General features: G+C 38.1%; 1 protein-coding gene across 3 annotated transcripts in view; it reads left to right on the top strand.

Annotated features, from left to right (window-relative positions):
- LOC140933167 (RRP12-like protein) overlaps positions 1 to 16,674 on the top strand; it is a 56,742-nt gene that overhangs the window by 10,771 nt on the left and 29,297 nt on the right. For all 3 annotated transcript variants that reach the window (XM_073382683.1, XM_073382682.1, XM_073382681.1), the window contains exons 6-15: positions 1,619 to 1,735; positions 2,288 to 2,411; positions 3,702 to 3,778; positions 4,346 to 4,399; positions 4,922 to 5,020; positions 5,401 to 5,492; positions 7,045 to 7,156; positions 7,466 to 7,563; positions 7,883 to 7,961; positions 15,151 to 15,186. In XM_073382683.1, the coding sequence (XP_073238784.1) occupies positions 1,619 to 1,735; positions 2,288 to 2,411; positions 3,702 to 3,778; positions 4,346 to 4,399; positions 4,922 to 5,020; positions 5,401 to 5,492; positions 7,045 to 7,156; positions 7,466 to 7,563; positions 7,883 to 7,961; positions 15,151 to 15,186 (888 nt within the window). The remainder of the gene's footprint in view (positions 1 to 1,618; positions 1,736 to 2,287; positions 2,412 to 3,701; positions 3,779 to 4,345; positions 4,400 to 4,921; positions 5,021 to 5,400; positions 5,493 to 7,044; positions 7,157 to 7,465; positions 7,564 to 7,882; positions 7,962 to 15,150; positions 15,187 to 16,674) is intronic.

Here is a 16,674-nt window from a genome sequence, read left to right on the forward strand (position 1 = left end):
TGATACCTAGCACTGATCTTTGGCCATCCTTGTAGCTTGTCTCTGTATGGTTTAGTTCCTCTAACGGATGACGAAATCTCTCGTCCAGAATGTCCACATTTGTTTGTAAGCTTCTGACGAACTTTGTGGGAAAATTCTGCTTATGGCTTGCTTGGCTGATTGGCTAGCGTACCGTTGCAAGTAATACGTCTTGTTGCATAGAGGTAATTTTTTTCGGTGTATGAGAGCATAGAGGACAACTTCCAATCCGGATAATGGATGGATTCACCGCTGAAGGTGGTTGGTTTGGATGCTGGGAGGCGACTTAAACTGAATGAATCAGCTATTGTAGTTATGATCTTGGTGGTTTTATCAGCACTTGATGACTCTTGAAGGACACTAGTAGACTTGTGCACATCTTGAAGCTGCTGAGTGGGCTGCGTTACTTGTGATGCATTACTGTACTTCTGATCTTAAATGCGTGGGCTCCTGCGGCAGAGGTAGGGATGCTGGGGTTGTCAGAATAAGGGAAGCATGTGAGAGATCGTCTTCGATGGGATCCCTCTCATTTTCGATCTCTTTGGCTACTTGTTATGCCTTTATCGTCACCCTTGCCATGTCCAATTGTTTCTTCACTTCCATCTGTTTTAACTCCAGTTTTCATCGTGCCAGTTCTGATTCGATCCTTGTTGTTTCAGCCCTTAGTTGTGCCTCCATCTTGGGGAATTCTTCCTTATGTTTTGCTTCTTCTGGGAGGGCGTTAAGTTTGGCTTCCTTTGCGGCCAGCTCTGCAATCACATCGGCTTTCCTTAGGTCGATTAGTGAAGATACTCTTGAAGACTTACTGACCCTTGAGTGACCTGAGATAAGGGATCTACTTCGAACCGGCCTTCTATCATTGCGTGACATAAGATTACTATCTTCAGATTGTTTCAGTTGATATTCCAGAGTCTTGGTTAATGCATTGCATACATCTATCTTTTGGCAAATTTCTTGTCCTTGGAGGCTGAACCTTCCATAAAGAAAGATTTTGGATAAAAAATAAGTGGATTAAGCATGTTGCTAATCATGGTAGCTACATACTATGCTCTCCAAATATGGTAACTGTAAGCGTCTGCTTAAAATTAAAAACCGTCTGAAAATCGGATGTTTTTACAAATAAAGTTGGGAAGAATTCACGATATTTTTTGAGCATTTTTCATGAAACAATTATTCCACACGTGCTTGTTGGATATGAGATGATTATAGCCAACTCGGTGCTACACGCCTCGTTGGCTATCTACATGTACCATCTCGTATCCAATGTGCACTCGTGGAGTAATTGTTAAGTACCAGTATACCAAAAAATGACCACCATATCATCATCATCGTCATCATCATCATCATCATCGTCATCAATCATAATCAGTCATCATCATTATCATCATCAATGATCGATCATCATCATCATCATCATCCTCATCATCAATCATTATCATTATCGTCATTAACACATAGTTTGTATACACTGTACACATTGCTTTTAGTGCATTCATCCTTTAAAAATAAAAGTTCATTCACTTGTTATTCATGTGGAATTACTTGCACTTGTGAAATACAAGTAATACTTGTAATCGTGTCCTTTTTTCATTTATGTTAGCTGCTGGGCTGTCTGTGTAGGTTGTTAGGTGTTCAAGAAGGAGCTGTGTGGTCAGAATCATCTACAATGACCATTTACAATGGCCTACTCAGTTTTGTTATACACAGCAAACCCAAGGTATATAGACTTTGTTGTACTTCCAGTGAGTATGTGCACTTGAGGGGAAAATAAATAAGTCATTTTCTGGAGTATCTACATGTATGTGTATGTAGTTAACCCATTGGACCCTGGCTAAAACTTACCATAAAGTCATTTACAGGTTGTTCACTTCGTGGCCTTCTGATCCAGGTGAAATTACTATTTGCATCTGGATCAGAAGGCTGCAAAGTAACATTATTACCTTGCGAAGTTTGGGCATGTGCAGAAAGTAAAATTTCGAGATACACAGCATTGTTTTTGGGTTTAAAAGTGACACAGTCGTCTTGACTTTTATGTTTCACTTTCTCCCTCTCCCCTTTTATCGCTTTGCTTGCCTCAGTTTTGTTTCTTTTGCTGGGCATTTAGTAGGCTTCATTTTGGTGGGAAACGTTTTCAGGAAAGCTTTTAGGATCTACTGTAGTAGTGGAACAAGATTTTCATGGTCTTTTTCTGGGGTTTCCTTGACTGAATTGTGCTCATTCTGGTAATCTCAGTTCATTAATATGTCTGTTCGTAATATTATTCATGTAGGTCCGTAAAGCTGCACAAGAAGCTGTAACATTGCTGCTCAAGAAGCCTCCAGGAGATTTATTGTACCATCCAGCATCATCAGCAACTGTCAAGTTCTGTGTCAAGCAGATTGAAGAGCATGGAGGTATGGTTATATGTAATGAATGATGTACATGTACTTCTAACTGCAACTTAAAAGGTCCCTGAACTGCAAGTACATATAACTTGCAGGGGTTTTTTTTCAACTTTGCATCAGATGGTATCAGTGCATGTTAGTCTTTTGCCTAATTGGCCTCTGCAGATAACACCCTCCTCTGTCTCAAAAATTCTTCTGATCGATCATACTCATCCTCTGGGTATGGGTATGGGATTATTAACACAATACCATCAGAGTCAGAAAACCTCAGCAAGCTTTACAAGATCTTCAAGTTTGGTGTTTATCAGGGCAATGATGAGCAAGATACAGCCATCCAAAACTGGAGAATATCCTGAGAATATCTATTATAGACCTCTAAAAAAGGTGTCCAGGAATCCATTGATCAATATTACCGGTAGTCTGACAAACACAGAACTTGGGGATTTTTTAAAGCTCATTATACTCTTTCTAACTTTGTTGGTCTTGTGTTGATAATCCTGTTGTGATTGATTTTCATACAGACCCACATCCAGTCCTGTCCTGTTTAAAATCCACGAATGTTAACATCAAGTAAAGCTCCTAATCCTCTTCCAAGTTTTATTAATTTGTCAATCAAGTTACATGTATGCACGTAATTATTTATAATGGCCAAAGTTTTGCGAGCCTCTTAAACAAGAGGTTGAGTTCATGGTAAACCTTACACCAGCACTGTTTTTTTTAATGTCCTCACATGTAACACAGTGGCAGAAGGTGTGAGATTTTGTCTATACTTTTTGTGCGAAAAGTGATAAATGATGTTGTAGCTTGCAGTCAATGTTCAACTCATTGTTTGGAATAGAGCTCATATCTATTCCCATTCAGCAACATTTATTATGTCAAGTCCAACAGTCAAATTTTGATTGACCGGCAATTGTTTAACTATTAAATCTTAGATTTGCCAGCACTAGACTATAGCTACAATGAGGGATAAGCCTTGAGACACATCTTTAAAATGGCCCCTGTTTGCATGGTGGACATTTCTATCCCCTCCCCCTATGTATCCCTTCCCCTTTACCCCCAAAATCAATGTTGTATAACCTCCAGTCTTCCTTTACTATAAACAACATTGATTCTGTGGCATTTGGCATTTGAACAGAATGAAAATAATGATAAATGAATGAAATTTTTGATAAAAGTACACATTTTAGACAAGTATGTCAGCTACTTTTGTCCCTGATTGTAGTTTCTGTAAATGATTGCCAACCTCTGAATCCAGGGAAGATGCATTTTTCTAATAGATCATTGTCTTAAATAATAAAGGATCTGCACAAGGAGCAGTCACTACTCTTCATGTCATTGGTGTTCTAAAAGAGATACTTCCTCTTCTACCTGGCCAGGTCTGTGTTCATTACATTCCTAGAATTTTTTGCCTTTTGGTCATCCATTGGTTTATTTTTTACTATTGTTTTATTTCATCTCATTTAGTGTTGTATTCTTACATGTATCAACCTGTTAGTGAAACCAACAAAATGGAGTGGTGATGATAATAGCAATAATTTATAATGTATGGTGTAAAAAAACATTTTTCTCCAGGAAAACAACACAGACAATGTTTTTGTCTGAAATTGTATGGAACAAGGCTGTGCTCTAAGGAAAATTGAAGGGAGCCCAATGCTCTGAACCTGTAAAATCTAGGGTAGCCAGCATATGATTTGTATGAAAAAACTATTAAAGAGTTTCTGCTTGCCCGAGAGCAAAATTTAGGCGCCACGGGCCACCGGGCTCTGCCAGAGCACAGCCCTGCAACATACATTTTGTGTACATTTTAATTTTCAATCAGAGTTACATATTATGTGGAACACTATTTTTTTAAAAAAAATTAAAAATGCAATACATAGTAATTTGTTTCTAGAAAAAAAATGAAACCTAACTGTCCTAAATTTTACTAATTTTACCTTTTTTAGAATGTAAAGACAGTTTGTGAGTGCCTGTTGAAGCTTATGACACTAGGAAATGTGGTAGGTATGATGTCGGCATTGCAGTCAATAGTATCATGAGTTTCGTCTAGTGGTGTTGTTTACTTGGATTTTGTTTTGTTTGGTAACAAAATTTTAAATTTTTTTAAATTTTTTTTTCAATATGTTTAGTTATTATTATTTTTTAAATAATTACCTGGTACTTTAATTTACACTACATGTATGATAAATGTCATGCAGCTGCTGACCTTGAGGACCCTCTGATTTGCTTTAAAGTGCTAAAAAAAATGCGGGAACAAATTTGACCTTTAGGTGAATGAAATGCTGAACATCAAACAATTAAGACCACTGAATGTCTAAACAGATTCAATCCATGCTTAAGTCTTTGTCTGGTTTAGCTTTCTTTATTAACATTTACAGGATTTGAACTCACTTTCAGTCACTCATTCTTTGATAATGGCATCACGAGGTTGATGTTGCTGAAATGTCACAGGGTTTTATCATTAGTTTTTACTTGTTTAAATATTACTTTATATTTATTTACTTGATTCCTTTTTTTGTCAGATGGTTACAGTGAACTCCCTTCAAGCCATTTACAAGTTACTGTGTGCATCACCTGACACTTCAACTCTTGGCAAACAGCTTAATGCTCAGCTTATTAATGTAAGAACTGATACTGCATTGTTGCAGATAGCCAACAATGCCCAGGTCGAATACACTTACATTGGTGAAACTGGACATTTTCTGTCTTCTGGAAATTCCACACTGATGACATTGCTAGTTGTTGACATACGCAGTCATCTATTAGGATTTGATTCAAAGTGAGGGAAATCGGGTGCTCTTGGTTCCAGTCCCCCACGTTATCTCTTACTGTAGCTGGACTAACGATCTTTTGTAACTTGGGTGGAAAAAAAGGTTGAAAATAAAATTGAAAGAAAAGGCTCTAATAATGTCCAGAAAAATTCTTGTCTGTCACCTGAAAAGTTAGATATAGAACTTTAGTATTCAAAGTTGAATGCTGTGCTTTATTTACATACTTTCAGGCTCTCTATGACTATCAACCCAGTATAAATGATGAAGACCCATCACAAGCCTGGATCTCAACCATGGAGAAGGCTTATGTGAACCTTGGAAGGTGATGTACATGTAGTTTGTTCAATAGTATGCTATAATTAAGTATTATCATTATGTTTTTCTTGTTTGAAAAGTAGTATCCTAGTATGCCAGTTGTTATACTCATCTTTTAAACATGTACACTGTACAGTAGCTGTTCAAGAATACAGTCCTTTGTAGTGGCTGTTGCTTAATAGAGTGGATGAATTACAGTGTGAGCCCATGGGCCTCTCCTATTGTCCTGGCAAGAAAAAAAGACAAAACATGAGGTTTTGCATGAGCTACTGGTTGCTTAACAGCATGACCTATGAGGATGCACATTTGCTGCCAGCTTTTCATGCTCATAAGATCATGTCTCTAAGTCAAAATGGGTTAAAAAAAATAATTTAAAAACTGGATATGACAGCTTCATAGCAGACAAGAGCACAGGGAGGAAACAGCATTCACAGCTGGTAATATGTTGTGGTGATATGCAAGGATGCCATTTGGGTTTTGCAATGCACCTGTGACCTTTGTATGACTGACAGACATATTTTTGGGAACATACCATCACCACTTTTGACAACTTTATTGCACATGTTGCAACCTTAGATGTTAAGGATGTGAAGCTCTCGGCAGTTCTTAAGTTGAACCTTAAAAAGTACACATATACATTTGTATGAATCGAGGATCAAAAATCAAGTCAAGAGTCATGATGTGATTCTTGATGATAGTGTATTAATTCTTGATACTCAATTCCCGTAAGAATCACCAAGGAGGACTTTTCTTTGTCAAAGTTCCAGTTATTGACCCTCTACTCGTCATAATCTTGGGCTGTGAGGAATTTTCACACTTTGAGTAATCGTCTTACTTCTTGAGGGAACACCTTGAAATGTTTTTAAAGCATCACAGTTTGGTTAGTTTTGTTATGGCCATGTCACCCAGACAAAACAACAAAACAGTACGAAATCTGCAGTGAATGTGCTATGCTATGTTTACAAAGAATGCTGTTTTAGCTCGCTGAATCATGTTGCATAATACTCCCACAGAGAACTTGAATACTGCATTAGCTCCATCATAATCCGTTGCTATTTAGTTGACTGTTTCCCTGAGTCTTTAAGAGTCATTTTGGAAGAGATTTCAATCAGATTGAAGATAGTTTACCTTGCTGGTTTTTTAATGTTCAATCTTGTCTGACACACACTATTTATGTCTCAAGTTTAAATTAATTATTAGTAACTATTGACTCTCCTTAGGAGACAATCTTGCATTTTAATCTACAAGAAACATTCAGAACCGGCAAGGTAACCTGTCCTCAATCTGATTGAAATCTCACCTTTTTTAAAATGACTAACTAAAACACAAGTATGTTCTCAGGAACACAAGTGAATAACAACAGATTATGATATAGCTAATACAGTGTTCGGGTTCCCTGTGATACTCCCATCAGAACTGAAAATACCACCCTACAGAAAAACACTGTATTTATTAACAGCCATATTTAAGAATACTGGAAAACACATTCATAAGAGAATAACATATAGAACAGAACAAATCAGTACATGTAATTGAACCCAAATGTTTCCTTATTGCAGATTAGATGCAGTGCTGGGTTACAACCACATCCCAAGATTTTTTAATTCCCTAATGAATTACTATCTATCAGACCACTTGGCCCTTGCCACAGCTGTTCAAAATACAATGAAGGTATTAGCATTGCTATAGAATAGAAAATATAATGTTTATAAATCTAAAAAGAAAGCTTTAGTTGTGTCAAATGTCTTTTAGATGTTAAAGTGGGTCTTGTTGATCATGATTAGGATGGGACTATATTATTTTTTGTTATTAGACACATTTACAATGTACATGTAGAACCATGGTTTTATGTCTCACCTCATACCATGGTTTTATGCCTGACGTTTGCTGTTTGAGTTTTGATCCACTGTCCACTTTTGCACAGTGTTAGCCTTTTATAGGCAGTGGTGGTTTAATGTTGTTTTCTACTTTTACTTGTAGACATTGCTTCTTAGTCTTGCACCTATTGCAGAAGAAGTCTGTGCAGAGGTTACCAAGTCGCCAGGTGCAAGCAATACACCTCTGCAGAAGATAATCAAGTAAGGGTTTATTTATGTATTTATATAAAGCCTTTTATTGCTATGTTTACCAGTTTATTATTGTCAGGGTAGTCACTAAGATTTCATGTTGCTGGGTACAAGCAATCAGTGGGCAGGAGAATTAAACAGCTACATGTAGGAAAATGTTCTCGTTCCAGTTTTCGTTTGTTTCCGATGAAAGATGCCAGGCATCATCATCATTGAACTCGGGGCAGACCTGCACTGCTGGTCCTAGTGGCAGCCCTGATTGTAAATCACTTGAACCCCGGGATAATGTGATTATTAGGTTGAATGATAGCTGAGATTTGTTCCTACACAGGTGCATGGAGTCAGGTCTTCAATATCGTTATCAAGCATCTTGGGCGTCCATTTTGGAAGTGATCAAAGTTACATTTGAGGTAGGCCTTGCATAAAATAAAATTTTCGATGTTGTTTTCATGTGTGTCTTTAACCTAAACCTTTTCCATCTCAGAGTCAACAGGCCATTTCTAAGAAAAAAATAAAGAGCTGTTTGTTCAGAATCTGTGAAAACCTTACTGGACATTACTGCAAAACTAAACAAGTGCAAAACAAAGACTTTCAGCAAGAGAACCATGCAAGGGTATTGCATTCGGAAGAATATAAAAGGTTAGCAAAAAAGAAAATGGTGGTTCGGGATGTGAATCCAAAAAAGTGAGTCAAGTGCAAAGAGGTCGAACAATAGACAACTACTGGAAAAAAGTAACATTTTCCAACAAAAGTCGTATTGTGCTCTGTACAAACAACCACGTTTACATTAGGTGAAAAGAGGACGAAAAGTACAACCCACACAACAAGTTTGATGATCTGGAGATACATTTGTGTTGATGATACTGGAACTCTGACTGCGGTTAAAGGCAACATTAACTCTCCAAGTACATATTGACATCCTAGACAGGAACTTATGGCCAGTAGTTGTCTGGTATGTTGAAGATAAACACTACTTTTTCATTGATGACAATGCGCCTGTTCACAGAGCCCACACTGTAAAAAAAGTATAAAATCAAAACAAAGTAACCTTTATGGAATGGCCAGCATAATCACCATATTTACATGCAATAGAAAATACTTGGCTGTACCTGAAAAGTTAGCTACAAAAGTCCGCGGTAAATATGACGACCAAAAATGATCTGTGTGAAATCCAGAGCGTTTGGCGGAAGATCAAATTGGATTATATAAGAAACCTTTACCAGTCCATACCCGACCGCCTAGACAATACAATAATCTCAGATTAGGAAGTGTGTTCGAGCTTTTTGTAGGTTAACTGTCAAATGTAACATTATTTGCTAATAAATTAATGCTGCAGTACTAATTGATACGGACAGTGTGAGGTTTTGATAACGTGTGTGACAGGCGATCAAAGAAGAAGGTTAAAATGGCATGTAGGCTTTAACACGAGAGGGGAAAAGGATGAAGGGAAAGAGGAAGAGAAACCCTTCTGTCCTGTTCTTTTGGTCTTCTTGGTTTTTTTGCATGTCTAAATTTTCCCTTTTCTCTTCCTGTTTGAAAGCATGTTACGTGGGCTATGTCTTAATAACCATTGTTAACACTACTTACTGTACCACAGTGTACCTTTTTATGACTTTTTAAAGAGGTTGTACTGTACTGTAACAAAGAACTGTGAATGAGTCCAGTTTCTTGTATTTTAATGGAATGAATATGAAGTTCAACAATACATTATAAAACTGATTTTTTTTTTTATGTTTATAGGAGATCAATGTAAATTTTAAGGTTGAAAAACTCCACATAGTAGTCTGTCATATTTAAAACGGCTAACTGTAAATGAACGATAAGAGTGTCACTCTACAGATTCAAATGTGAGGAAAAAACTTTGATAAATATCCAGTTCAGTATAGGTTACTTGGTGCAAGTTTCTGAATCACAGTTTTTCAAAACTTCCTATAATATCTTGCAAATGGTCTGGAATCATTACAAAGCAACTCCGTGAAAACAGCTAGTGAACAACATTTACATGCTGTAGGCTAAAATTTGGAAAATGGCACTTTATAAGCAAAATGAGCAATAACATTGTGGATCGGTGTAGTGATACAGCAAAACACTAACAAGACTTGCACTGTCTTACACGTATGTTATAATAGGACTTATGTCAAGTGCAAGACAACAATGTTTCAGCTTTTAGTTTCTATACTTTAATGGGATCAGTGTTGATGAGTTTGTGGGATTGTGTGTTGTAACTTAACTTTGCCACATCAATGTCCAACAGCGTCTCACGGACTTCATCTTCTTCTGCTTCTTCATGTAATCCGGATAGTGCAAACAACCTGCTGACTATTTGTTGACTATGAATGTTGAGGTTTATCTTTGTGTTTCTTTCCTCTTGGTTTTCAACATACAGTCTGTGGCTCCACTGGACTTGCAAGCAGTTGACTTCTGTGGAATCTTGCAATTTATTGTTACCTTCTAATGCAGTGACAGCATGAACTGTACTTATTTATGCTACTTATTCCTTGAATATGTGTGGTAATCTCTTTGGAGGTTGAGATTCTGTCAGTCTAGGAAATGGGGTTGTGAAGGGTTCAACCTCTTCTATTATACACTCTATTTGCTGTTTTGGCGTGTTAAGGTATTTCTGATCAGCATTTCCTTTCACTCTCAGTTTATTAAAGAAGTAGGTGCAACCTTGCTTTAGATGGTCTGCATAATTGCCCCAAAGGACTATTTTTATGGTTCCTTTTATCAGAATTACCTCCTACATAGGCAAGGTAGTCCTTTATGGGGACAAGTTTCTCTGATCTGGTGCAACATTGGCTAGAGATTGGATTGATGTGACATCTTCTTGGCCTTCATACTTGAAGTCAGCGGCTGTTGGTGCAATTGTTGTGTGTTTGTTTATAACCACATCTTGTCTTCCATATTTTGTACTGAGGCTGTATTTTTTAGCTTGACTGGTGTTTTCTGGTTGTGAATGGCTTCCAGGGTGTCTTTTTTTTCCACTGCAAAACATTCAGCTCATTAAGTGTCAGTTTGTGTTTGGAGATTGCAGTTGAAATAGTTGACATGTCCAGCCTTTTTGACAGGTGATACTGAGTAAATGTAACATGTTAATTCTTATGTAACATGTTAATTATTCTCTGGGAAGAGAAGCAGGTAAGTATCATTTCTAATAGGACCTTTGTTTTCCATGATGCAAAAGAATGCCTGGTATAATTTAAGAGAGTGACATTGGCTATTGTTTCTTAAAGGTGGCACCTAAGTAATTGATTATATAGCTAAACTTCTACTTATGGACATTTAACAACTAACAATTTTTATGGACATGTAACAATTAACAATCTTCTTATCAGCTGTAATGTCTGCTAGCAGCATCCAATCTTCTTTTTCTGTAACAGGTTGCACTGACTGTTCATTCTGAGGTTCCTTTTCTTCGCTACTTTATACATTTTGTAATTTTTCATACCAGTCTAGTACAGGTTGCTTTGCAGCTGCGCTTTCCAGAAACTCTTTTCATTTTCTTACAAATACTTGTTCAATCCCTTCCTGATCACCCCAAGCATTGTTCTGATTTGTGTGCCATGGTTTATACTTCAGCAACTGGTATTTATAGTAAAGTGGAAAGTTTTGTCATTTCACATTCGATGAGAGAGTTGGAAATACTCTAGGTATCATGTTCTCAGCCTGATTATCAGCTTGTCATTTGCTACTTTGTAATTTTTTGCAAAATTGATGAAATTCAGTTCCATAAAGTCAGGGACTTCTTTAACATATTTTTGGCCCTTGGAATAAGTGTCAAGAATAGAGTCATGGTTGCAATATCTGCATCTGGTCTTTTAACTTTTACCCTACGAGAGCCGTTCAACTTTATGAGCACTACATTGAATGAGCAGCTTATCAGCAGCCAGGGACAACAAATGGTGCATAACCTCTTTTGCAGAATAATCACGTTGACTGAGTGACTTCATAATAATTTTTTAATGAGTTTACAGTTTTGTAATTGTTGCATTGATTAATAAGAGAGTTGAATGCAACTTTGATTACAGAGGAGTTTGGTTCACTTTTAGAAGCATATTTTGCAAGCTACTCAACACAAGCATGATAGTCTACCACAGCCTGAATATCACAATTTCCTGTTTAACCTTGAAGTTGAAGTTGAAGTTGCTGGTGGTTGTTAAGTCTAGGGTCATTTCTCTGTCACTACTTTAACTTTGTACTGTGCATTTCCAGACTTTGTATTTATAGCATCAAATTGGAATTTGGTATGATCACAGTTTTCAAATGGGAATCCAAACCTGCGCTTAAGATTCAACTGATTTTGTTTTTTTTTCCTGAGACAGTATGCTGTACTGGATCTTGTATGTCTTTGTACTGTATTCAGTAGGTCAGCATAATCATCAGACATTTCTGTATCAGTGTTGATGTCAACGTGACGTCTCTTACAGGGATGAATAGTTGGCTTTACCCAAGTTTCAGTACTTGGAGGGTTTGGATTATATGTAGATAACAAACAATCTTCATAATCGCATATTGTTTGTGAAGCTTCTTTTCCTTCAGTGATGTCGTTCTTTAAATGTACAAAGTCTGCTTTATCAGCTTTACTAATAATTACTTGTTCAGCTAAGAAACCTTTAAGAGCTTTTTCCGAAAGATCACATAACCCTGGGTCGTTCGTAAGTTTTGCCACACCATGACAGTAATACTTCCTCTAGCTTGGTACTCAAATCGGTACCAGTGCTACTCAGCATCAAGTGATTTATACAACCAGTACTTTACAAAGGTTTCTAGTCTTGATGTAAAAAACAGTCAGTAATGTGTGGATTGCTTATTACATTTTGACAGTTACATTCAGGTGATGGCAAATTTTCATACAAATGACCAAAAGGGGCATGAAGTTCAGGCCAATGCATGTCTGCTGAGGAAAATGTGAAGAAAAATGTTGGTAGCCCATCATGTGATATTACTGCCTTTAGATCTTTTTAGCTTTTTGCCAGTAGGCATCAGAGCCACTGATATTACCAAGATAGCGTGATACCTTAGAAGTGAAGGTACCAATATTGTTGGTTGATGCCATTTTGTTTAATCTCTTCAGTGGTCAGATGTGCTTCTCCAGCATTCTGTTTCAGAAATATCCCTGTTTGTTGAAGAATATGCTTTCTTTGAGTCATATTAAATGCCCAGTAGGCAAATCTTGGGTGTGTAGCAAAGCGATCAACCCACTGGGTACCTTTTTTTTCCTCCAAACTTGATGAGGTGTTTGATTCTTTCTGCGAATGATAGATCTCATAACAAAGCTGGGTTGGTAGGATCTCCAGAAGCATCAGGAAACATTGTTGGAAAAGCAAGAGTCGCTAAGAAGGGAGTAATATGCTCATTTGTTGGTTCATGTCCTGCTGTTGGCGTTGTTATGTGATCAGGTTGTTGACACAGGTGTTGCTGAATAGCTTGTGCTTCTTTTAATTGGCAATCGGGAATGGGTAGGAAGCTGTTTTTTCTGTTCCTTCTGTATAATTAATAATGTCATCCTCATTTGGATTTAAAGCACCTATGCCAGAGTCAGTAGGTTGAGAACCATCAAAGGCTTCAGTTTCAACTGATAGAAGTTCATTTGGTATCCCACTGTCAGGCAACGAACATGAGGAATTCTGATGTCTTTGAAGTATAGATTGTTAGTCATCAGCCATTGCAATACCTTAGCAACATTTTGTCGTCGAACAAATAAATCTTTATAGTTGTTGTCTTTGCCTTTTACCTCAACAATTATTACGGATAATTCCTTTGGATATCTTGATTAAGTCTGTACTAATTCTGAAACATTTTGTGGTAGGTTTATCCAGTGACCTGAAAATCCCCTTTGCCCACCAGGCTTTAAATAAACATGAATAAGGGGAAGTGCACGTGCTATTAGCATTTACTCTATTTGGGTCAGTCCCTGAAGCTTGGGAGGCACTGGTGATGGTACCTTTTTATTCTACCTTGAAAACTGTTTTCGTTGTACTTTATCAGTTGCAAACCTAAGACAGTTATATTTGTCCCGACTGCGATAGGAACTTATAGGCCATGCGTCGTAACAATGCTGCACTGATAAACTGAATACTAGTTTGATTTTTGAAAGGCATTGAGGTTTCCCTTATTTGCCGGACTGCTCAGTGATGGAAGTATCAAATTCGTTGGATGAGATGTCATCTGCAAATGCTGTTCTGCATTTCCTTGTCTTGTTTTGCAAGTTTTTCTTGCGTTTGCTCATTACTTTCCTTTGAATACCTTACTTTGTATCTCTGCCTCTTATCTGTTTTTGTTTGCTCTTATTTGTTTGGTTTATGAAAACCATCAACATTTGCTTCATTTTCTGACTGCTCACTAGCAGTATCAAACACTTTGGACTTTGGCAGGCGTTTTCTTGCATATGCTTGCCTCCTTTTTTCAATCCTCTCTTGCCTTTACTGAGTAGTTTCCTTTGAACACTTTACTTTGTGTCTCAGCCTCGTATCTGCTAGTCTTTGTTGTTTTCTACTGATTTCGTTGTGAGAGTTCAGTTTTCCACAGCCAGGTTCTTCTAGAGTGAGCCCTTTGTTGTTTTTAGTTTTTGAAATTTGTTCAAGCTTTCTCTTTAATTAGCTAATTGAAAAATTTCATGGTTATGAAATTATAGAAATTTGGCCAAAATACTCGACGAGTGCACCCACTGAGTTCATTCAGAGAGCTCATGCTCGATGGAATACAAGTACTATCACTCGTTTCATTTTGTAGAAGACTACGATTGGTCATGCTTAATGGCAGACGAGCACACTGACTTGTTTCATTCAGATTGCCACCACAATGGGTAATGCACAATGGAAAATGAGCACGATGACTTGGTTTATTTTGTTAAAGACCTTAGTGGGTCACGAACAATTGCATACAAGAACAATGACTCGATCCATTTGGTTGGAGACAATAAAAGGTTGGCTTACTGTTGTAAATACAACAACAGTGACGAAATGAAGTGAGCTGACAGAGACAAGTTTCGTCCTATGAACTCGACGCCAAAGATGTCGTTTCCACGCGTCCTAGTAGTGTTGCAAAACGTTCTGAGGCTTTGACAAAGAGTTGCCACGAATCCTTTAAACATTGTACAAGACAACTTACCTAGACAAAAGAAGCGGCCAAAATCAACAGGGAACAAGACTGAGCAGTTGACCTCGTGGCAATGAATTTGTGCGTGGTGATTATGCAGGCATATAAATTCAAAATGGCGATAAAAATGGCACAAATGTGTGACCAACCAAAGGAATGTGAAGAATCTGGCATAAAGTGCCTCTACTTCGGTAGCCGTGTAAACAAAATTGGTAACATCGCCTTGAAGAATAGATCGCGTTCTCCTTCATCGAAGGCAATGAAGCATCATTTCACTAAGTGTTAAGGTAACTTTAAAGTTAGATGTGCCGAAAACGTTGTTGAAATTAGCGCGCGCAAAATGTAAACATTGAAGGTGACGAATACTTATGTCCCTTGACTGTATCTTGGTTCCTTATGTTAGTGTAATGTATTGTCATCCCCAGTTTGTTCCAAAGCGAGTAAGCTTGTTGTGGGAACCTTTATAAACTGATGATGTCTCGTTTAATTTCTCAAATTCAGGTCTTTGGAAAATACTGTCCAAAGTTACTGAAAAAGGTAAGCCATTTAATAGCCCCCTTCAATTAAAATGGGCGAGGGTCTTGTTTTTGAATGGTAAGAAGTGTTAGAAACAGTGATACAACGGTGGAAGGGTCATCCCCTAGGCGAGCTACCCTGGGCGAGCCTTTTATATGACAAACAAAAAGGTTGGCTGGCTCGGCTAAAATGGCATCTTGACAAGTCCTTGAATTCATTTAAGGTCCTTAAGAAGTGCTTTAGTTCTTTATTACGTCTTCAAAAGTCCTTTTGCATGCGCCATGTCTTACTTCTGGCCCCAGTTGTTTAAAAGGTGGATAACGCTATCCGCTGCATAAATCTTTGTCCAGTGGATAACGCAATTGGTTCCTGTTACCATTTATCTGCTGGATAGTGCTATCGAACATTTGAACTGGGGCCTGGTTTTCAATGCTATTTATGTAAAAGGTAAAGGCGCACACGAGCGAAGGGCCCAAACGGCTGGAGCCTATCCCGGTTTCATTAGCATGAAGCATCAAGGAGTATTGCTACTGCCCCCTGGACAGGATTCTAGTCCATCGCAGGGTTACCCCCCCCCCCCCCCAGCAGTATGTCGCCAGTACCCATTTATACACCTGGGTGAAGAGAGACAAAGTGGAGTAAAATTCCTTGTCTAAGGAAAGAACGCAACAGGCAAGGTTTGAACCCCGGACCTCCAGACCCTGATTTCAAGGTGTTAAGCACTCGGTCACACACGCCTCCATGCTATTTATGTACCTCAGATGCAATTGCAAGTCATACCCAATCATTTTGCAAAGTGTTGCTCGGGAAAGTAGTATATAATAATGTGATCAACTATGGCTGAAGAGGTAAATATCGTAAATGACTCCATGACTTGTTTTAGCCAATAAGGTGTTCACGAGGGGGCTGAAGAATGCCGATTTCTTGAATAAATCTTAGTCCTTGAAAACTCAATTTGTCCTTGAAAAATCCTTGAAAAGTCCTAGCGATTTGTTTTTCTTCAGTTGTACGAACCATGAATGGTGACACGGCCAGTCATGTCACCCTTTTGTGATCGTAGGGACACCTTCCTAGCAGGTCCAACTTTTTTTCATATAAATTAACACTTTGCCTCGCCCACCTGGGTCAACTTGGTCAAGTATGCACCAGGCTGTTGGCACCGCGAAGGGGGTCAACTTCTTTATGACATAAATTCGAGCTTAAAAAGCTAACTTGGCTGAGAGGGTGACTCTTCTTCTCAGGTCAAGTTGTCCATATAAGTGGGGTCTTAGTTGTATTATATGTGTGGTCTATTGTTTCCTTGGCTGCCACATTGATAATTCTCTTTTGTTGTTGTTGTTGTTGTTATTGTTATGCTCTGAACGTGTGCCCCTTGGTGAAGTTCTCCTCAAGGAAACGAGAATTCCTTGGTGGAGTTAACCCGCGATCCGTTTCTTTTTCCTTTTTCCTTTCCCTGTCCACCGATTTTTGCCCCCCATTCCCCTCCAAAATAGATATGCCTACCACAGG

The sequence above is a fragment of the Porites lutea genome, chromosome 4 (genome assembly GCF_958299795.1).
Source record: "Porites lutea chromosome 4, jaPorLute2.1, whole genome shotgun sequence".
Lineage (NCBI taxonomy): Eukaryota > Metazoa > Cnidaria > Anthozoa > Scleractinia > Poritidae > Porites > Porites lutea.